Here is a 22,998-nt window from a genome sequence, read left to right on the forward strand (position 1 = left end):
TATAATTAAATATATAGAATACACATATAATTAAATATATAGAAATCTAATATACTGTATAAATAAAAAAATTATGAGACGCTATATTTCTATATAAATAAAATAATATAAAATTAACTAGACACTAACTAACTAGAAGCTAATTGGAAACAATTAAGAATGAACTCGGTATACGACTGCGCGACTATCGATCAAAAGGAAAATTGCTGAATGAATTTCTCATCGAGAGATGCAAATAACGGAGAACTTTCTAGAATCCACTTTCCACGATGTCTCACGGCACCGTGGTCTTCAAAGTCGAATCTCTGAAAGTCGCGCATGTGTTTCCCGCTGCGAGAGAGCCGGGTATATCGGTCATCGGGATATCGTCACACCTAATTTTTCATTCGTCTCTCCACATTAAAATTCCCCCCAACGGTGGTTTTGCCGTTTCAAGGCAACTACGTCGCGCGCAAACTATCGCTATTTGTCCAGCGTGGCTATAAATAGAAGCGCTGTTGATTTATGAATAAATAAAGGCATCGGCGGAGCACGTGTATGTATGTGTATGTGTGCGTGTATATATGTATGCATGTGTGTGTGTGTAGCTGCTTGTTCTTTGTGTATGCGTGCGAGGAGTGACTGCGTGTTGCCCTCTCTACACGTGGCGCACTGGGCCCTGATCCAGGGCCGCATTAACCATTCCGTCCTCTTTCGCGGTTTTCAATAAAAAATCACACGTATGCTTATTTATTGAAATCGCGGAATCGATTCTTAGAATTCACGAGCAGCGAAAAAGCTTTTTTATTCTATACATGTAGTGTACTTGTATGGAAATAGGAAATTCCAACATACTGTATTCATTGAGAATTCACCGTTATTTATTATTATTATTATTAAAATAATGGGGATCTTGTATATTTATTATATCATCATTCATCTGTATTAATTAATTACATAGAGTGTGCCAGTTTTTTTCTCGTTTATAGTTTATTTTGTTACGAAAAAATTATTGACGATGCGCGTTTGATCATTGAATTAATAATACGAGAAAATAACCAATTAGACACGAATAAAACGTTCATATCTTTATATTCTTATCAGAATGTAAAGATATGAAAATCTGCAAAATACGGTATGATAAAAAAGACTTCGGAGAAACTGATCGTGCCTCGTTGATTACAGTATATGCTTCGATTTGTCAAAAATAATTCTACTAAATTTCGCGCAACGTATAGCCTATATGAGTTAACAAATATATACCAATGTTCTGTGTATAGATACGTCGACTAATGAATATATATGACACGATTTAAATAGTTTTCGTAATTTTAAATATCAATGTGTGTGTGCCGCCTGAAACTCGTCATAATAGAAAAAAAATAATCCCTCATCGCTAATAAGTTTATGCCATCGTGATGGAAAAAAGAGAGAGAGAGAGAAATTTATTATCGCTAAGAAAAATAAAAAAGCCGCAATTTTCGACGACAGCCAATATATCAATTTTTTTTCCAATTTTTAACTTGATTCTCATCTTTTCCTTTGATTCCCATCATTCTTTTTTTTTATCGCGGATTAAAATATCGCACTATTGCGCCGTTTGTATATCCTCTATATAATGATACGACCACATGGCTTAAAAATATTATATTTCATCGATGACCTTGAAATATGCCACGATCCGCTGCATGCTTTCCGATCGTGATCTTTGCCACATGTAAGAAATTGACGATTCCGCAAAAATAATCGCTCATCATTATTGGTCTCATTGCATACGTTTAAAATTAATTGTTATTTATTTCATTATCAAAATTATCGGGATCATCAGGATCAGTGCGATTAATTGTTTTAACTGTGCTATTAATATTTTATTACGCGACATGTAATTAATCAATGGAAATCAACGAAAATGTAACAATCTGAAGTAAACTTTGCGAGGACTTACGAAACACTTTCAGATGATGATAACGTTCAACTAAATTGCAGATGAGAGTATAAATATCGAGATTTATCCGGCCAAAGATTCGCTGTATCGTTCTTTCGGTCGAGTAAATAACGATGGAAAGAAACTCCGAATGATGACTATTAACAGAGCTTTATGGTTGTAAAAGAATTTATTGTACTGCTCACAATTCATAGAGATCTCTCGGACATTTCGTGATTCACAAAATCCAAACAAATTTAAACTACATTGAATGATCTGAGAAAAAGAGAGAACACGTTAAATAAAAACATTCCTTTCTCAGTCGTAAGGTTGCTTGAAATTAAAATTAGAAATTAGAAATATCGTTAATGTAAAAAAAAAAAATGAAAATTTGTTATAAAATTATTTAATATAGAAAATTAATGATTTGATAAAGAACTCAAAATCTAAACGAAAAATAAAACATCTCATATTCTTTATATTCAACTAGTTTCATGATAGATTTTATTTTAATACGCTATGTTTAACAATCGAACTATTTATATGCAAGTTAAAACTTGGATTATCTGTCGATCTCTTATTAAATTTTAGAAAACTCTACACTTGCCAAGTGTGATTTGCGCAGATAATCCGATGATTATTATCTGGAATATTTTGCATTTGGCATCATCAAAGAGAGAGCCAAGAACTAATAGCCATTATTAACAGGATGCGATATATTTTTTTTTGTCGCGAATTCTAGGAGGCAATTTTTCTATCGTCTGCATCTCAAGATCAAGATAAATTTCTTTTCGATTATAAAACAGCGATATTTTAAATAAAATATGTATCTGTTTCTTTCAAGAGGAAATATTTATTCCAATATATATAATCCTGCTCATTATGAAATGCTATAAAGATAAAGACCGTGATCGATCAATTCCAAAATAGGAAGTCATTAATTAATTCTTGAAAGAGGGAGGATGAGAAAAATGACGTTAGAGTTTATATTCAAACAAGTAATCGACTCTTCTTTCTCAGGTGTCATTTCCGTTTTATGTAAACAGGATGAAGATGCGATGGATGTTGATTTATATGCAATTGTAGAATACACATGTCGATTACGTGAAACGCGTACAAACTATGTTAAGGCGTGCCATATCATTCTTCAGCAATTTATGAAACGATTTAAATCACGCGAATATTAATGTGTGTACCGCGCCACATCCGGTTATATATCTAAGATGAACTTGTGACATTGTTTCGGACGTTTGCAACAACAACTCGTGGCAACAGTAATGTACGTAACATTACGATAGCAGTTGTTGAAACACAATTTATTTTTAGAAAACGCAATGATATAAGTGTAAACGATAATTGTTAGTACAATCGCGATATTGAGATTATTCCTTTCTCGTGTGTATTATATTTATTCAAAAATATTTATTTTATATATTTCGATCGATATTCAATCGATCGAATACGAATAATATGATAATAATAATATGGATTTATCAAATTTTTTCGGATTTTTTTTACGCGATATTTAAATCGACCGATATTGACTAAGAGCTGTGTGTGAATCGTAATCGACATTTGTTTCGCGTGATTTTTATTCGATATATAGGTTAAGATAACGAATTAACATGCTGTATCGCGTATTTATAACACCGAGGTCGCAAAAATACGTATTCCATGATTGCAAGATCGAGTGATTGCTCTTATTTGTAGCGAGAAATCTATGATGTAAATCGGACGATTGTAAACCTGGCTCTGGTATGCGAATGAACGAGGTCTTCCGTAACTTTTTTTTTTTGAATGAGCGCCAAGGTGCGGCACAATGGGTCGTCCTTAATAACGCAAAATCGTCCCGTCATGAGCCGTTTAAAAAAAGAAAAGAAAAGAAAAATCGTTTCGCGACGCCTTACAAAAACTTGCAGAATTTAGAACGAGGTTGCGGATAAAGTCGCGGTAAATCGAAGGACGTTGACATACAAACCCGAAATGATTTTCCGAGAAACGCGGAGAAGGAGGAGATGTATTGCCAAGTGTAATAAGTTTTCGTCGTGGAATATTTGTCGAAAAAAATTGGTCGAGAGGAAAAATTGGTCGGACCGTCCCCCGTAATTCTGGTCTCTTGAGAAGAGATCGGTATTTCCTTTCATACATCTTCCACGAGTTATAAATAAGTGTGCTCTGTCGCGGGAAAACCGATCTCTGTTATTATTGTTAATTAGCCGTTTAAAGATTAAGCAAATCCGTTGCGAAGGCTGGGATGATTGCGCAACGTCAGCAACGAGCAATGATTATTAACGTGAGCGAGCGAGAAACGACGGCCCCGTACGACACGTCAATCACGCAAAGAAGCAGCTTGTAAAAGTCACCACTGACGATCGTCTCTGACGAAAGAGGATTTCCTCGACTGTTTTTCGTGTGCGCGCGCGTACAGTTGACGTTGCACAACCAGACACAATCGGTTGGTAGAGAAAACCAGTTCGTTGTGCCACGGAGAGCTCTCGAGTCTTGAGCTCCCTCAAGGTGGTCTCGTCTAAATATAGCCGAGTGGAGCCCAGAATAACATCGCATCGAGCCGGCAATGACTAAAGCCCTCGCCTCGTCCACGAACTAGGATAACCGCTTCGAGTGGCGGGTCAGTTTTGTCCACCGGTCCTACCAATCGTCCTTTCACCCGTCCAGCGAGAGGATAAACAAGGAGATAAACAAACTTAACGGGAAGGCTTTTGGAGATCCGTATAATGAGAAGAATGAGATAATGTAGCCAAAAGACTCTTACGACAACATGGATTCGACGAAACATTCAAATCAAGATGCTGCAGCGATCAAAGAAAAAAACATAATAATAATATAATTTATCAAAATTGTCAAATTGTCAAGAATATACGGATATTTGGAGATTGCATCAAAATCAAAACAATTGAAATCAAGATTAAAACAATTGAGGGAAAGAGTTTGGCAAAATAATCAAAATCAGTAAATAAGTTCATTTCATGTTTATGTATCAATGGAATATACTTTTATGATTTATATATATATACATAGCTGCATGCTTATATATCAATGAATTATTTTGATATTTACTTTCATGTCAAACGAACAGATTTAATACTTCAAAAACGTATACCGCAAATACTGATTATTGTCCTGAGATATTATAATACTATGACGAAATTCATTTCAAAGCGTGAAAAATCCCGTGAAATCATAATTCTAATATTAGAATCTTGTCTATTACTAGGTTAACCGACCCGAGTATTGGGTCAGTTCGCCGTTTATCGGAAATGCTGATTCTATCTAGGAGAGAAAAAGCGGGAAGTTCAGGTTCCGATAAACAAACCTGACCCGCTTCAGCTCCCTTCTCTATTCTTAGCTCGAGAAGACAAATATGTACGCGGTTTCTCTTCTACTAATGGACGACAAAGCCATTACTAGAAAACTAATGATTAATAATAATTTGTAATCGTGGCATGTAAGTCAAACTAATTTTTTTAGACATATCACATTCGCGAAAATTTATTTAAAATTTCAAGTATTTTTTTGTTTATAGATTATCGGAATGTAAATATCAAAAGGAATAAGTAAAAAAGAACGATTGAAAATTCATATTGTATAAAATCAAGATATCATATTAATAAGATATGAGTGGAATATTAATTTATTAATACTTGTTAATTGCGTTTCCTAATTTTTTCATTGCATTTTTTTTTGTAAAACTTAGTTTTACAAAATAATTTGATGATTATTTTAAAATTCTCGAACAATGAATCTCTCTGATTTATTAATGAATTATTTTTTATTGATAACAGTAATAGCAACCAAATGTCTGAAATGTAAAATTCGAATGTTACGAAGTAAGAATTTATAAGAGTATAATATATGTATAAACTTTGATCAACGAATTATCTCCAATTTATATTGCGAGATATAAAAATAAGATTTAATGAAAATTTAAGGAAAAAAGATATAAATATCAGATGATACTGATCGTTACTATCGATAATCCTAATCACAATGATACGAGATATTTGCTTGTGACAACCCTTCTTACGAGCTAGATTCTAAAATCGGTCAAGAATGATTAGAAATTGTTATTAATTAAAAATCGACGAAGGTAGAATACATTATACTTGCTACAGTCGAACCGCCGAAAGCATTATAACATTGCGAACCCTCGCGGATAAAGACGGCAGGCAGTCTGCGCAGTGAGAAAGAAATGAAAAAGAGAAAGAGGCTCTCTAAGCGACGTGGCGGTGGTCGCTACGATTAAAAAAAGAAGTGACCCCCACGACTGTCACGTTTAATTTATATGTTAATGAGGAGCGCATGTCACATTTCAGCTGCCCCGTGCACCATCTCTTAGAGTACGTAAGCGCACAGAAGGAGATTCCGTTCCCCCTCGTTCATTCCGCTTCTTCCTTCCCCTCCCCCCTCTCCCCCTGTCCTCTTTTTTGGGTTTATATTTATACCACGCCACACACCATGGCATCCGACACAGTCAACTTTGCCGCGTTACTCTCTCTCGGTGCATCTTAGTCCCTTTCTCTCCCTCTCGCTTGACTTCGATATTCCCTCCCCCTCTCGACTTCCTCTCTCTCTCGTTTCCTTTTTTTCCTCTCGGCGGTCTCCTCTTTTCCCTTCCTCCTTCTCGGCTACACTCGTTTTCATTGCGCCGATGGCTAGTCCGTCGATGGTGCACCATGCACGCGATTCACGCACACGCGTGCGCTCGTTCACTTTCGAGGAAAGGATGGCCTCACAGTCTTCTCCTAAGTTAATTATTCCGAAAGGAGGCAGGGATCAGAGATTGATAAGCGATGCAGCGATAACATCTGCTGCAGTCGGCATGATCACTAATGAAATAGTCATTTTAACATTGTTATTATATTATTTCTTTCGTTTGGAAATATATGAAACGTCAATATTGCGTCGTAACGTCATAATTGTATAGGGAGATGTGTACATATAAAGATCCATAAGAGAAAAATATCCCAACAATCTTGTATCTTTGTTTTCCTATTATTCCCATAATTTTTCAAGATAATTTTTGTATCGGATTTAATATGTATAATAAATATAAAAGAATAATTGTTTATAATATTATACTCAAATTAACGACAATTAAAACTTTCAAGTGTGTCTTGTAATACGAGTCCTATATATATCACGTATAGATTTCTAATTATTTGCTGAATAGGCAACCGGACATGATCACTGATAAAGTAGTCATTTTAATATTGTTATGATTCTATTTTCTTTTACTTGGAAATATATGAAATAATTGTATATGTCAAATAATTGTGTATATGTATAATTTTATAGGGAGATATGTATATGTATAAAGATCCATAAGAGAAAAATATCCAAAAAATCTTGTATTTTTGTTTTCCTATTAACGCCATAATTTTTTTCAAGATAATTTTTTTATCGAATTTAATACATATAATAAATAAAAAAGAATATTGTTTATATTATTATACTCAAATTAACGACAATTGAAACTTTCAAGTGTGTCTTGTAATATCGATTTCTATATATCATGTATAGATTTCTAACTATTTGCTGAATAGGTAACCGGACGTGATCACGAACGTAACAAATTCGATTACACGCGTGGTGTCCGATAAACTCTCGAGCCCTAAATAAAAGACGCTAAATAAATAATTTTCTTTTTCGCGATTCGATGAATTATACGATTAATTTCAAAGTCCCAGTTGATCAAAAATAAAGTTTAGATATATCAGGGAGGGATGAGAATCGCGATAACAAATTTCAATTTCTATTGATTAATGTGCATACATGATGATTGCAGAAATGCTCGGACTACAAGGCCTCGAAAGTGAAAGCCGAAGGAAGGACCTTCGTGAGGACCGAACCGCCAGATACGCAGGTGACCAAATCGGTGATCGCCCTGCTACTGCACTATGGATGGAACAAATTCACGATCGTGTCCGAGAGCGCCTGGTCGACGGTCGCCCGTTCGCTGCAAGAACAGGCAACCAAGAACAATCTCACTGTGAACCATTACAAGATCGTCGAGGATCGGCACACGTGCTGCGAGGAGAGGCTGCCTTGCTGCCAAGTTAGCGTATGGTTTCAACTCATACAGGAGACCAAAAATATGACCCGTAGTAAGTTCACGTTTTCTTTAGTTTTGCTCAGTTAATTCGCAAGATTACTGAACTCTTTTAGCATTCAGATTGATCCGAGAATTTTAATAATTAAATATTTTAATGAGATTAGCAATTATGTCTCGAGAGCCAATATTAATTTCGAATTGAAAATAGCATGTTTACTTTCTTTACTTCACATTCTAATTAATTAATGTATAATAAAATATTCTCTCTGCTGTTGCAATAGTTAAAACTTTTTCTCGCTACACTTTTTATGCACTTTTATAAGATGTCAAATTTTTAACAAAAGTATATGTAAGATTTTCATTTATCACGTTTATATGAATTATCGTAATCTTATTCGTTTTATCAATGCAAAATGTCATTATATTTATTGTTTTAGTTTACATCTTCTTCGGCACGCCAATGTCACTAATAGATATGATGTCTTCAATGCAAGGCCAAAGGTTGCTGGACGATGGAGAGTACATGGTAATACACGTGGACATGATGATGTATTCGCAACGTGAAGCACAAAAGTATTTATGGAGTGAGTAAATCTGAATTTTACAGAATGATAAACCAACCTTATCAAGCATTATATTTATATTACAAATATATAATAGTAATCGATTAACTGAACGTAATCGTTTGAATCCTATACTATTTAGCATAATTGTGTATGTGTAAAATTAATTTTAATAAATTCAAGATAAAATTATTTGCTTATATATCTCTTTTAATATTTAAATAAGATTTGTAAAATTAAATAAAATTAAATAAAATTAAATAAGATTAAATAAAATTAAATAAGATAATATTTTTAAGTCTTAATATTTTATATTTATATCTCAATATTTTTATAATATTTTTAAATTTTACGCCATACAAATAATAACATAATAAACATGTATATAACTAATTTTTATGATTTTACAATACTAATAATTCATACAATATTAATATTGGCGCAGAACCGGAAGATTTTGATAAAGCAAAAAACTGCCTCGAGCCTAAAGACTTTTTGAAAAAAGCACGCTCGCTGATGGTTGTTGTATCAACGCCACCAACGCAAAATTACGGAGAATTCACTAAAAAAGTCCAAGAATACAGTAGTAAGGAGCCTTTCAATTTCGTAATCCCTCCGCTTCTGAGAAAGTATGAAAAGGTATTTTTAGATGCTAGTTCAACCGTAAACGCTCATACCACATAATCTTTATTACACGCTTAATCTCTTGGTTTCAGTATGTGTCCATTTATGCGGCGTATCTCTACGATTCTCTTAAACTGTACGCGAGAGCCTTGGATCAGCTTATGCGAGATTTACCGAATCAATCTGTCGAGGAGCTCGCTAAAAATGGCACTCTTATAATTGAGACGATTATCAAAAATCGTACATATCAAAGTAAGTACATAGTAATTGACGTCTGATAGATGTAATTTATATCAATAGAATCTCGAGTGGTTCTTACAAACACTCGAGATCATCTAACACTAGACATACCAATGATAAAACAAGTAGAAAGAACAATAAATATCTCAAAAATAAATCGAGATAATTTCTGAATTAGATTTCTTTTTTCTCCTCTAAAACAGGCAAAAAATTAATATCTAAACATTGACTTAAAAAAATTTTTTTTTTGCCAGGTGTGAGTGGAGCGACCATCAAGCTGGATAAATTTGGAGACTCGGAGGGAAATTTTTCGGTTCTTGCTCTGAAGAAAGAACCGTTCATTCGGGACAACTTCTCATGCGACTATCAAATGTTGCCCGTAGGCCAGTTCCTGCAGGGTGAAACTCTAGTGAGTGAGTTGTTTGTAGCATTTTAAGAAATATTTTTCACGACAAGAAATAATGAGTCATGGCAAGAAACAATGTCAAGAACAAAAAAGAAAACAATCTTGTTCCGCATTTAAATCGTTGGATCATGAAATTTGAACCTGCCACGATGATTTGTCGAATATATACGATATAATTGCATGATAGGTATACAAACCTTGGGGCGCTATGGAGTGGCCTAGTAAAACTAAACCGGAAGCAGAACCTGGTTGCGGTTTTCATAATGAACATTGTCCGAAAGACGATACACATTACCGCAGTATCATCGCCGCCGTGGTGCTGGGCATCGCGTTATTCTGCGCTGCAGTAATCACTATAAGTATATACCGACGATGGAAAATAGAACAGGAAATAGAGGGATTACTTTGGAAAATTGATATGAATGATATACACGGTTATCCTCATCTCGATAACATGATGTCATCCCCTAGTAAGGTAAGATTATCGCATTAAGATAAACTTAACGAAATACTCATTCATACATAAATGCACTCTCAATGCATGAATGTAAACGGTAAATTGATTTTTCAATTACAGTTAAGTTTAGTTAGTGCAATGTCCTACGAATCGAGATGCGGCGGCCAAGTGTTTGCGCAAACTGGGCATTACCATGGTGTAGTGGTGCGGATAAAAGAGTTGAAATTCTCAAAGAAAAAGGATATTTCACGGGACGTTATGAAGGAGATGCGCATTCTCCGTGAAATTAGACATGGTAATCTCAACTCTTTCATCGGAGCGTGTGTAGAACCGATGAGGATATTGTTAATTACCGACTATTGTGCCAAAGGAAGTCTTTATGTACGTTAGAGCGTAATCACGGTGATATTATATTTTTATTCATATAGTACAATGTATTATATGCAAAATCATATTTAAATGCATTCTAAAATTAATTAAATATTTTAAATATTACTTTAAATATTATATTTAAATTAATAATTATATTTATTAAAATATTTATATAAGTGCATTCTTCTAAAATTTAAACAGTAAGATGATAAGATATTTGAATGTGCTTATATAAATATACACTTTTTCAGGATATCATTGAAAACGAAGATATAAAATTAGATGATATGTTCATTGCATCATTAGTTCACGATCTCATTAAGGTAGGTCTTTTTTTAGCATAAGAAAAATCAATATATGGTATTGTAAAGTAGTTTTACAAATATCTTCTATTATTCTATTAAATAGGGTATGCTGTATATTCACGAGTCATCTGTGCTAGTCTGTCATGGTAATTTAAAATCTTCCAATTGTGTCGTAACCTCACGTTGGGTGCTTCAAGTTTGTGATTTTGGTCTTCATGATATGCGTCATTGTGCTGAATCTGACAGCATCGGTGAACATCAGTATTATCGAAGTATGCAAATATTTTTATTTTCATGCTAAATATCGTATATGTTTTGTGTTATTATAATCTATCCAAATATCTATTCATTTTAGGCTTGTTTTGGAAAGCGCCCGAGCTGCTAAGAAATCCACACGCTTCGATTAGAGGCACTCAAGAAGGAGATATTTATTCTTTTGCTATTATTTTATACGAAATTCTCGGACGTAAGGGACCGTATGGAAATATAAATCTGGAACCCAAAGGTAAACATAATAATACAAAGATATATGTGTACACAAACACATACATATATATATATATATAAAACGAGTATTCTTGATCGTTATTTAATTAAAGCCACAATGAAAAATAAATAAAACTATTTTTTAATGACTAATAGAAATCATAGATCGAGTGAAAAAGTTTCCGGAAGATGGTGAACCGCCGTTTAGGCCTAACTTAAATATACTCTCCGAGTCGAAAGCAAATTGCGCTGATTACGTCATCGGTACTATTATGGACTGTTGGGCGGAAAGTCCAGAACTTAGACCAGATTTTAAAACGATAAGGACTAGATTAAAGAAAATGAAAGCGGGATGGCATCGAAATATAATGGACCAAATGATGAATATGATGGAGAAATATGCAAGTAATCTTGAAGATCTAGTCACCGAGCGTACGGGACTTCTTTTGGACGAAAAAAAGAAAACCGAGGATCTACTTCACAGAATGTTACCTAAGTGAGTAAACTGATGTTAATGTACTAAAATTTACATAACATAGTTATAAAGTTTCCGCAGAGAAAGTATGCGTGCAAATATGTACATTTACAAAATATTACTTATTTTAGGCCCGTCGCGAATTGTTTAACAAACGGTATTGGAGTAGAACCGGAAGCCTTCGATTTGGTTACGATATACTTCAGCGATATTGTCGGTTTCACGGCGATGTCAGCAGAAAGCACGCCATTTCAGGTAAAATTCACACATACCATTTTATGATTAATAAACGAAAAAATAATTTTTACTTATTTAATTGAATCTTACTAACAGGTTGTCAATTTCTTGAATGATCTGTATACATTGTTCGACCGTATAATTAGAGGCTACGAAGTATATAAAGTGGAAACGATCGGGGATGCTTACATGGTCGTAAGTAACATTCTTAAAATTAATCAATTAATTACAAGAGAAACAAAATTATTTCTTAGTGTTCGATATTTTTCAATCATCCAGGTTTCCGGTCTTCCAATCAGAAATGGAGATCAACATGCTGGACAGATAGCATCAATGTCGTTGGAATTACTTAATGCTGTTAAACATCACACAATACCTCATCGGCCTCAAGAAACTCTCAAATTACGTATCGGCATTCATACTGGTAAGAGATATTAAGGATGTGTAGTATATACATAATACATTTGTCGGTACATTGATCGATGAATAACATGAATATAAAATTATAGGTCCTGTGGTAGCGGGTGTCGTCGGTTTGACAATGCCTAGATATTGTTTATTCGGCGACACTGTCAATACTGCGTCTCGTATGGAATCTACTGGCGAACCATTACGAATACATATAAGTAAGCAGTGCAAAGAGGCATTAGAAAAGATCGGAGGTTATCAGATAGAAGAACGCGGCTTTGTTGAAATGAAAGGAAAAGGAACAATGAAGACGTATTGGCTCACAGGGGCTACTGTGACACATAGAAAGAATACAGAGGTTTGTGAAAATAATTTTGCAAAGTATATACGAGATTATGTTACAAAAGAATAAAATTGTATATATAAAGTTTATAAATATAGAGATGATCTTTTCTAAATTCTTGAATTTTATTAAAAGTCAGAAGGGATCTTTATATTCAATATATTAGAGCATTTCTTTACTTATTAAATTTAGTTTTATATGAAATGTTTCTGCAAAGAGAAGATAAAGATATAATATTGTTACTTATTTATGTTCTTAAAGACTAATGCGCAAACTTTTTGATGTTAAATAATTGAATAATTCACATTTGTACATTGAAATCGTTAAGAAAAAAATATATTTTAAATTTATTTTTATTGTCCATTTCCTTTCTCTTGAAAAAATTAAATTTTTTTATGTCTTCAGAATTTTAATGAAGACGAAAATCTTCCACCGTTGTTCTGCAGACCACGAAGAAGCCCAAAACTAAATCCAGATTCACGATACGCCTCACTGTTAGAAGGATTAGGTGCTGGAAGTCGCAGGCATTCAAGAGTACCATATCCGGCTGATGACTCGTCTTCTCAGTATGGTGGATCTAGTCCAGTTCCGCGATCATTACATGCTCGCAAACTCGAGAAATCTCCCTTATCTTTAACCGAAAGCGTATCGAAGAGCACACTGGACAATATTTCAATCCAAGAAGAAGGTGTGCAGAGACATTTCAATATTAAATCGCTCGACGATCTGTTCATAAGTGCGGGACCGAAATATAGGAAAAATGCACGTGCTTTGTCTACGATCGCATCCTCATCGTCAAGCGACTATCCATCTCAAACTGTTATACGCGAATCTCGTTCATTGGATCCGATTCCCAGTGATATATATAACAAACGTTTTGAATCGTCAAATTTTTGGAAAGAGAATGAATGCACAAGGACTGATTCAAAAATGGACATTTTGGAGAAAATGCTGAACAATAATTATCCTAATGGTAATGTGATAATGCCTCACACCGATAACTTGTCGAATGAAGCAGATCCGCTGTTAGGTGACAACAGCGAAGGCAAGAGCGAAATACGAGAGAAACGTTCACGTTCGCTGGATCAAGTGGTATCTGCATCTAGTATGGACAGTGTACCTGATAAAAAGTCTTCCGCACGAAAGCTGTTAGAAATTCCACCTGTTTCAACTATCATACAGATGTTTAATGGTAACGGATTGCGAAACAGTAATCATTCTTTAAGAAGAGGAATAATACCAGGGTACGATAAGCAAAACGAGCGCGAAAGTGTGGTCTAGTATATACATTCGACAAATATATTTTTTTAAGTACGACAAACATTCGACAAACTCGGTAGCAAAGAATAAAATCATGTGCAAAAACTGTGGACTACCAGATGCATATGTGAAGCATATTACGTTTATGAGTCATAAGCATGATTTATTGTTGCCATCTTCTTTTTTTCTTTTTTTAGCTTAGATATGTGCAATTTATGTATATGAAAGTTACCGACATACGGATTGTATATTTTTAATATCTAGATATTTTATAATTTATGTGTACTAAAACGAGTGCGTCGGGACGATGCAAAAAACAACTTTTACATGATTCACAGGGTCTCCTGTTATTTTTTCTTTATTAAGATTTTTAATTTGAATTTTGTAACGAAAATGATAAACTGTTTTATAAAAATCATGACTAAAGTGTACACCATGGACATTAGATCATCCAACGATTCATTTCGTTTAATAATACAAAAAAGGAATTAGGATGGCATCGCATATAATCGATGTCAGAAAGTTAAGAGACTTTTTGTTTCATAGGTAATTTCTACAATTTTATGTGAAAAAAATATATATAAAATAAGACAAAAAGATAATAATAGTTATTAAAATATTATTAAGTTATTAAAATTATGTAAAAAATTTGTAGATTACCTAATAAATGAAAAGTTTCTCAGCTGTTCCAATGTCGACTGTATATATACGCGCGCATAATCAAATATGGAGAGCATGAATATGTAAGAGAAAAGTGTATATATAATACATATATTAGTATATATATGTATATCTATAGTATATATAAGTCTATACTTGTCCATTGAAGGAAGTAAATTGTCCGTATGGCTGTGAGAAGTAAACTAGATTATACCTAAGGTGCTTAGTAATATATCATGTTGTCAAATGTATATAACTAAAAAAAATAATATATCAGTGTAAAAATAAAATGTTAAAAGAATTATTACCTTCTATATAAGTCAATTAAAGATTCGACTTCTCAAGTTATTGACAATTTTCCAATATAATTTATAATATGTTATTTACTTTTATTTTATAAATAATTACAACATAAAATGTCTATCCTGAATCAGAGATGAAATTCTTATATATTTACATATTATATATACATAAGTTTTATTGCAATCACATTTCTATAATGCCAAAGATGCATTTTACGAATTAATGGCAGAGTAAATTAATCTTGACCACTAAGAAATTTTGACATGAAATCGGTTGGTTTTTTTTCCCACGTTTCCTTCCAATAATACATAAGACCTCCTTTAGGTTTCCAAACATTAGCTACTTCTTGTAATTCCATTTGACCCTGTTGAGATGTATAACTTTATATTTAATGTGATAAATATAAAATTTAATTATTATATAAGTATACAAAAATAATTTTTAATATCATGTGGAGAGAATATTCGATTAAACTTTTTAAATGTATAACAAAGTTATAAAAGAGGATCTTGCTTTTAGTATAATATGTATATATATTGTAATTATTGCATATAAATAATTGGTGTAATATATAAATTACATTAGTTAACATCTATGTATAAAGATTCTCTTATTTGATTTTCTTACCCTTATAATAAGATGATCTAAAAGCCTTAAGTCAGTCACATGAGCATGACGTTTGAACTCTTCACGTATCTTTTGCTTACACTCTCTTTCACTCTTGGGAATATCGTAGCTTAGCACTATGGAAAAAGAAAAATAAGCATATATAAGAATATAGAGTTCTAATCAATTATATCAATAGAATATCAATAGAATAAAAGAGGATTTAATAGGAAGTTATAAAAATAAGTAACAAAAAGAGATGACAAGTTGCAATGTAAAGTAGCAGCCTGATGTTATATGTAATGAAACGGATATTATAATTACTATTATTAAGATAAATGAATACTGAAGTTATTTAAATATAAATATCCATGTTCTATATACATATCATATAGGTTAACTATACGATAAAGAAGCAAAAGTCTACGATATAAATACATAATAAATTACGTACACATAGTTGGCACCTGACGAATCCATCCTTTATACAATTTCAACACTTTTCGACGTGCATCTTCTCTGTTAACAGATAAAACTGGTTTCACTTGGCGAACAACAGTCGCAGCTTGAGATGCCATTTTTATCAATTTTGACCTAGCCTAGACTGAGCTAATTTTATAGAGGGATCTACTATAATTTGTATCAACGATAGGTAACACGTCTTACAATCAGCTGTTGTCTCTACCTCTACCTCAAACTGCTTTCTCATAAACTTGGTTTCACTTGGTTGCAACCTTTGTTGCAACATATTGCCCGTTATTGCAATTTATTCCGATTTATCGGAAAGACATTTATCAGACAGATCTGTTTTCGTCTCGAAAAAATTATTTATTTAATTGTAAGTATTAATATATATTGTCAAAATAAAGCTATTTTTTTCTGTGCATAAAATATTTTCTTTACATAAATGCACGATTTTTTGCATTTTAAGCATAGCTAAAGATTTAAAATAATTTAACATTTTTTCTTTATATTAATGTTGATATAATTTTTAATTAATCAATATACAACAAATCTAATGTCTAACATATGTAATTAAATTTTATCTACCTAATTTATGCGTATATTATTACTTTTCAATAGGTTGTGTATGTCATCATATTTAAAATATATTACTTATATAGAATATTTATATCTTATTTACAGAAAGATGGTTGTGAGGCAGTATCAAGAGGAACTTAAATACTTGGAAAAGATAAATGAATATTGTTGGAGAATCAAAAAAGGCTTCCAACCTAACATGAATGTAATCTTTTTTTCTTATTGGATATAATATAAAACATGATTACAACATTGACAGCTTGACAGATATAGATATCAATATTTAATCTTAATGTTTATTATATTTATATTTATTTTCTCTCATATAAACAAATTATAATTCAAGGTTGAAGGAGTGTTTTACGTGAACCATACATTGGAACGTTTAATGTTTGAGGAGTTGCGCAATGCATGTCGGCCAGGTGCAGTTGGAGGTTTTCTTCCTGGGATGAAACAGATTGCTAATGTTGCAGCTCTGCCTGGTATTGTATGGAGATCCATTGGATTACCAGATGTACATTCTGGATATGGCTTTGCTATTGGTAAAGTATTATATTTTATATTTAAACACTTATAATTTAAAGTAATTCACACTTAATTGTCACTTATCAATAATGAGAAAAATAACTAAATGATAATGTGAATTAATATTATTGCATTTTTTTTTAGGTAACATGGCAGCATTTGACATGGATGATCCAAAGTCAATTGTATCACCTGGGGGTGTTGGCTTTGATATAAATTGTGGTGTTCGTCTATTGCGAACAAATTTATTTGAAAGCGATGTCCTACCAATAAAAGTAAATCTGATACTTTTTATTTGCTAATAATTTATTTTTACTTTGTGCATTATAAAATGGTACAATACATACTGTATGTAATAATATAAAATATTTTATTTTAGGAACAACTTGCACAAAGTATGTTTGATCACATTCCAGTTGGTGTTGGGTCTAAAGGAATTATACCAATGAACGCACGAGATTTAGAAGAGGCATTAGAAATGGGAATGGATTGGTCTTTGAGGGAAGGTAAGCAAAAAAGTATTATGATGGAATTAAATAATATTAAACAAAATATTGATATTGATATTATTTAAATATTGATATTATTAGGATACATTTGGGCTGAAGATAAGGAACACTGCGAAGAATATGGACGTATGCTTAATGCTGATCCATCCAAAGTATCGATGAGAGCTAAGAAACGTGGACTTCCTCAAGTATATATTTAACAAATATTTAAAAAATTTTGTTTATAAATTTCTATTCGCATATATATTATAATTATATCTTATATTAGTTAGGTACATTAGGAGCTGGAAATCATTATGCAGAGATTCAGGTAGTAGATGAAATATATGATAAGTGGGCTGCATGTAAAATGGGTATTGAAGAAAAAGGACAAATTTGTGTTATGATTCACTCAGGAAGCAGAGGATTTGGCCATCAAGTTGCTACAGGTTTTTTTCAATCTGTTTCTAATTATATAAATTGTTTATACATTTTTTGTTTTATATTATATAAAATACTAGATATTTAGAAACTCATAAAAATTATATTATATTTTATACATAATAAAATAATATTTCAGATGCACTTGTGCAAATGGAAAAAGCTATGAAGCGTGATAACATAGAAACCAATGATAGGCAACTTGCATGTGCTCACATTAAATCTCAAGAAGGCCAAGATTACTTAAAAGCGATGGCAGCTGCTGCTAATTTTGCATGGGTTAACAGAAGTTCTATGACATTTCTTACCCGACAGGTATTAAAAAGATATATACATGTATATAAAAATTACATTATTTAACAAAGAATCACAAAATACAATATACAATATATTTCTAACAGGCATTTGCAAAACAGTTCAATTCATCTCCTGATGACTTAGATATGCATGTTATTTATGATGTTTCTCACAATATTGCTAAAATAGAAGAGCACATGGTTGATGGAAAACAAAAAACACTTTTAGTTCATAGAAAGGTAAATATTTATACAGTTACAATTGAATAATGATTAAATTTTGATGTGAACAATAATATGAACAATAATATGAATTATTAAAACATAATACTTGTTTTATATACTTGACAAAAAAATATTTTACTTGAAGGGATCAACAAGAGCATTTCCACCGCATCATCCTTTGATTCCTGTGGATTATCAATTAACAGGCCAACCAGTTTTAATTGGTGGTACTATGGGGACCTGCAGTTATGTTCTGACTGGTACAGAACAGGGTATGAAAGAAACGTTTGGATCGACGTGTCATGGCGCTGTAAGTAGTACACACAATTTATATCAATTTTTGATATGTTATTTTTATTAGTCTAATTTCAATTTTACAAATGTGTATATATAATAATAATAATAATATATATGAAAAAAAATATTCTTATATAAAAGAAATATATATATACAGGGTCGTGCTCTCTCAAGAGCAAAATCACGTAGAAATTTGGATTATAAGCAAGTTCTAGAAAAATTAGAAGAGTTAGGCATATCAATTCGAGTTGCTTCACCGAAATTGGTCATGGAAGAAGCGCCAGAATCCTATAAAAATGTAACAGACGTTGTTAATACCTGTCACGCAGCTGGAATCTCCAAGAAATGCATTAAACTTCGACCAATTGCGGTCATTAAAGGATAATACTCAACAAAAAATCAATTTTGACTGCTCTTTGGTCGATGGTGTATTACAGATATGTTTGCCAAGTGATATTTATTATATTTATGCGCGAAAATATCAGATAATCAATTTCACATTTGTTTTATGTGAAAATATTTGCATAATATTATATTTTTTGATAAATTGTATAAAACATTGTTTCGTAAGTTATGTAAATGTTAATATCACATACTCTTTTTATCTAATATATAATAATGCATGTGCATAATAATATAGATTTACTGTAAAATGTATATCTAATGATCATTAGGATACATCTTATGCGTTACAAATGCAAATAATCATAAAATAAATTCAACATCACATTTACATGAAACATTGCATTTATCATATATTTGTTATACAACAAATATATGTATAATAAAAGGTGGAAATAAAAGTATAAAAATTTTTAAAAATATTTCGTTAGCTTTTATTAGATAAAATGTACAATTATACCTATTTTCGCGATAAGAAAGCTATATTAGACTAATTGACTTTACACAGGAATTAAATTCGCAGCATTATATTTAACAAATCCTCCACGGACTAGAGAGAATAATACAGAGGAAAGATATATGAAGAAGAAAAAAGGAGCCTTACATTTTTTTAAATTGCAAGTAGATAATGAAAGCAAACCATCACCATAAATAGTATGTATATAAAATGATTCTATGTAACAGTGATCTATCAGTGTTTGAACCCTTAAAAAGAAAATACAAAGAGATGGAATGATAGTCATTGGAGGAGTTGTATGTAGAAATACAAAACCGACCAATAGGACGAATGGTCTGAGATGCATTCCATTAAAAGAAAGAGAATTATAAAATTTATATTATTTATATAAAATATTAATTCTAAGGGACTTTTTTCTTATGATAAGTGATAATCAGGAGATGGTTCAGCTACAGATTCAGTAGTGAACAGAGGATTTGGGAACTCTGGTGGGTGTGGCAGTGGTCCAGCAGTCTTTGGCTGACGTCGATACGCCATAAGCCAGCATGACACAGCGATAGCTACGGCAACCAGTGCCAAAAGCGCCGTAATTATCAACGCTATGATAAAGCCGACCATAGAAACACAGATATCTTCCACTCTTTGTGCTGAAGGAGCTGAAAAAGATTGCAAAAAAATAACTATTACTTTATTCTACTGCTCATGTACTGATCGTTATAACTTCTCCACATGTTATGCGCATTACCTTCAGCTGGATCTGCTGTATACCTCTCCTCTCTCCTTTCCAGAGTGAATATTAAATTTGATTGAATAGTTATCTCTTCACGAAGTTGACCTTCAAACCCATCAGATACACTTAGAGACGTGTCGTTGCTTTCGGAAACGTCTCTACGGCGACGGCCAAAGGCATTGTAGCCGCGACAGTTTACCTAAATTGAATGGAAGAAATAGATTTTTCATTATTTCGATATTTTAGATGTCTTCTAATTCGCACACTTGAAATAATTCCCATTAAATTATACAAGCGCGAATACTTACAGGCTGACAACGTCCAAAGCACACGCGTATATTGCATTGGAATCTTATATTATCGCTACTGGGAAACTTGAATGCGTTAAAACTAGCCATTAGTGATTGAGTATCAGGATTTTGTTCCCACTCGCCGAATATCGTAGGATCTGTCGCGCAGCCATTCTCATCTGTTACAATGTATTCGTTCTCCAAATTATCCTCCATAGTTTTAGCGACGCAATTTCGCGCAAATCCACCATAAATAGCTGCAATATTGCCACATTTATATTCGTATTTTATCAAATAGCAAGAATAAAAAATACTCGTGAACGTAGTACAAAAGTTACATATATTATTAAAAATAAAATTCAATACTCACTTGAAGGTTGAACTTCTACTTGGAGCATCAGATTGTCTCCAATCTCAGCCGAATTAATTTCATTTCCGTTCTGCGCGACTATTTTCATTATACATATAGGTGGTGGACCAGTGTTAGCGATTGTTCCAGCAGTCGTCAACATGGACACGTTGAAACCGAGGGTAACGTTTTGCTCTCCAGTCTGATATATACATTTGATATGATAGGCCTGTGCTTTGTAGGTCATCAACTTGGGATGTTTCTGTATGACGAGTACGAAGCTAGCTTGTCCCTAAAAGATGAATATAAAGATTATAGTAAGCATTTGTTTATGCAACAAATAATTACGATACAATGCTGTTCAACTAACATTCACGTGTATAAGTCCGCAATTGCCAAATGCAACTTTGAACGTTTCCGTCTTATGTTCAGTCTCGGCTGGTATCGAAACAACTCGTCTACACTGCTCGTCCTTGCTGCGTCCTTTAACATACAATACACCATCGAAATCTTGATCTTGCAGGTGTATTACGACTTGTACTCCATCCGACAGACAGCTCACATCCATTTCCGGCCTAGGGAAGTCTGTTCGGCCGTCCTTTCTATCATCTAAAAAAGAAAAAAATGCGCGTTAAAATAATTTTTCAGATGAACATTATTACTAATTCGTCATCAGTTATGCGATGCTTGGCAAAATAAATATAAAAAAAAAACTTATATTTGTATAATCTACAAAAATATTGTAAATAATCGTATTTTTTATATGTTTTTTTATGTGTTTTTCATAAATTCTTTACGTACAGCATTGTGTATACGGATTGCCCAAGTAACCATTGACGCAGATGCAGATAGCTTGATGTCTAGTGGCGTTGCAAAGTGCGTGTACACCACATTGTTGTTTCTTACAGGGATCTTGGCAAGTTCGAGTGGTTTTATCGCAGTATCTGTCATCGGCGCAATCATCGTTATGAGTGCACTCTATTATTTGAACTGAAATTGATTGTAATATAATTTATTATATTAATTATATTAATATTAATTAAATTATATTAATTATAGATGATGTAGAAAACAAATCTAGATATTAGAATATGCAAAATAGAAACGAATTCTTACTCTGTCTGCAGTATCCACTGGCATCTATTCTATATCCGTATTGCGTTGGACACACGCAGTGACTGTACTCGTCTATGATGAAACCCTTTTCCAGGTCGCATACGCAATAACCTTCTTCGTTTATTACCATATTGGACTGTTTGCGACAAGGTATGCACTCGTCGTGTTCATCCTTACCAAATCCAAGCGGGCAAACGCAATTGTCGTATTCATCACGAACCTGACCTCTCGGACATGCTTTCACTAGAATGATATGAAAAATGAATGTCTCTAAACGTTTTGAATATTAATTCATCAATGTAACATGTATGTTTAATTTTTAATAATTAATTTTTAGTAATTTTTAATAATTACACAATGGATCACAGCGGACAACTGCATTTCCGCGATATCCTGGAAGACATTCGCATATCATGGTCCTAATTGGGCTGGTGTCCAGGACTTTACATTCGGCATTAATGCCGCAGGGTTTGATTTTGATACATGGATTGATGCATTGTCCGTTGAAGCATGCGGTCTGAGACGGGCATTCATTATCCGCTTTGCATTTTTCTTTAACTGATAAAAGGAGCGAGAGATTAAAATCAGAATCTTTCGTCTATGAAATCTTCTATAAAAAA

General features: G+C 32.8%; 4 protein-coding genes across 5 annotated transcripts in view; 2 read left to right on the top strand and 2 right to left on the bottom strand.

Annotated features, from left to right (window-relative positions):
• LOC105250113 (receptor-type guanylate cyclase Gyc76C) overlaps positions 1-14,752 on the top strand; it is a 70,548-nt gene extending 55,796 nt beyond the window's left edge. Inside the window, exons 5-20 of one of the 2 annotated variants that reach the window (XM_011256050.2) lie at positions 7,710-8,028; positions 8,414-8,560; positions 8,985-9,178; positions 9,256-9,415; positions 9,658-9,812; positions 9,997-10,284; positions 10,387-10,647; positions 10,890-10,961; positions 11,047-11,215; positions 11,299-11,448; positions 11,586-11,925; positions 12,036-12,159; positions 12,238-12,336; positions 12,421-12,565; positions 12,651-12,907; positions 13,298-14,173. In XM_011256050.2, the coding sequence (XP_011254352.1) occupies positions 7,710-8,028; positions 8,414-8,560; positions 8,985-9,178; positions 9,256-9,415; positions 9,658-9,812; positions 9,997-10,284; positions 10,387-10,647; positions 10,890-10,961; positions 11,047-11,215; positions 11,299-11,448; positions 11,586-11,925; positions 12,036-12,159; positions 12,238-12,336; positions 12,421-12,565; positions 12,651-12,907; positions 13,298-14,173 (3,756 nt within the window). Of the gene's footprint in view, positions 1-7,709; positions 8,029-8,413; positions 8,561-8,984; positions 9,179-9,255; positions 9,416-9,657; positions 9,813-9,996; positions 10,285-10,386; positions 10,648-10,889; positions 10,962-11,046; positions 11,216-11,298; positions 11,449-11,585; positions 11,926-12,035; positions 12,160-12,237; positions 12,337-12,420; positions 12,566-12,650; positions 12,908-13,297 lie in introns of both variants that reach the window. The other variant, XM_025414445.1, reaches the window with a different exon arrangement.
• Positions 14,753-15,272: 520 nt separating this feature from the next.
• Positions 15,273-16,375, bottom strand: LOC105250111 (NADH dehydrogenase [ubiquinone] 1 alpha subcomplex subunit 6). The gene is made up of 3 exons (XM_011256049.3): positions 16,176-16,375; positions 15,743-15,858; positions 15,273-15,479 (listed from the first exon to the last, which is right to left on the bottom strand). Exons 1-3 carry the CDS (start codon positions 16,297-16,299, stop codon positions 15,351-15,353), a joined length of 369 nt encoding a protein of 122 aa, XP_011254351.1. The 5' UTR covers positions 16,300-16,375; the 3' UTR covers positions 15,273-15,350.
• An 18-nt stretch (positions 16,376-16,393) lies between these two features.
• Positions 16,394-19,518, top strand: LOC105250110 (tRNA-splicing ligase RtcB homolog). Its single transcript, XM_011256048.3, has 11 exons — positions 16,394-16,559; positions 16,868-16,967; positions 17,109-17,304; positions 17,432-17,562; positions 17,667-17,793; positions 17,878-17,984; positions 18,065-18,224; positions 18,356-18,531; positions 18,618-18,752; positions 18,883-19,047; positions 19,192-19,518. The coding sequence occupies exons 2-11, from the start codon at positions 16,872-16,874 to the stop codon at positions 19,417-19,419; spliced, it is 1,521 nt and encodes a 506-aa protein (XP_011254350.1). The 5' UTR covers positions 16,394-16,559; positions 16,868-16,871; the 3' UTR covers positions 19,420-19,518.
• A 322-nt stretch (positions 19,519-19,840) lies between these two features.
• Positions 19,841-22,998, bottom strand: part of LOC105250109 — a 105,351-nt gene continuing 102,193 nt past the window's right edge. The window contains exons 128-135 of the mRNA XM_025414443.1: positions 22,733-22,936; positions 22,379-22,621; positions 22,064-22,252; positions 21,633-21,871; positions 21,284-21,554; positions 20,932-21,170; positions 20,639-20,822; positions 19,841-20,549 (exon numbers count right to left, since the gene is read on the bottom strand). Of these exons, the coding sequence (XP_025270228.1) occupies positions 20,311-20,549; positions 20,639-20,822; positions 20,932-21,170; positions 21,284-21,554; positions 21,633-21,871; positions 22,064-22,252; positions 22,379-22,621; positions 22,733-22,936 (1,808 nt within the window). The 3' untranslated portion in view covers positions 19,841-20,310. The remainder of the gene's footprint in view (positions 20,550-20,638; positions 20,823-20,931; positions 21,171-21,283; positions 21,555-21,632; positions 21,872-22,063; positions 22,253-22,378; positions 22,622-22,732; positions 22,937-22,998) is intronic.

Source organism: Camponotus floridanus, unplaced genomic scaffold (assembly GCF_003227725.1).
Source record: "Camponotus floridanus strain SB8 unplaced genomic scaffold, Cflo_v7.5 scaffold80, whole genome shotgun sequence".
Taxonomy (NCBI): domain Eukaryota; kingdom Metazoa; phylum Arthropoda; class Insecta; order Hymenoptera; family Formicidae; genus Camponotus; species Camponotus floridanus.

Coding starts and splice junctions, on each gene's coding strand:
- LOC105250110 (XM_011256048.3), top strand. CDS start 16,872: ATGGTTGTGAGGCAGTATCAAGAGGAACTTAAATACTTGGAAAAGATA. Junction 16,968..17,108: donor GCTTCCAACCTAACATGAAT/GTAATCTTTTTT, acceptor TTATAATTCAAG/GTTGAAGGAGTGTTTTACGT. Junction 18,532..18,617: donor TGACATTTCTTACCCGACAG/GTATTAAAAAGA, acceptor TATTTCTAACAG/GCATTTGCAAAACAGTTCAA.
- LOC105250111 (XM_011256049.3), bottom strand. CDS start 16,299: ATGGCATCTCAAGCTGCGACTGTTGTTCGCCAAGTGAAACCAGTTTTA. Junction 15,859..16,175: donor TCGTCAGGTGCCAACTATGT/GTACGTAATTTA, acceptor CTTTTTCCATAG/TGCTAAGCTACGATATTCCC. Junction 15,480..15,742: donor TAGATCATCTTATTATAAGG/GTAAGAAAATCA, acceptor ACATCTCAACAG/GGTCAAATGGAATTACAAGA.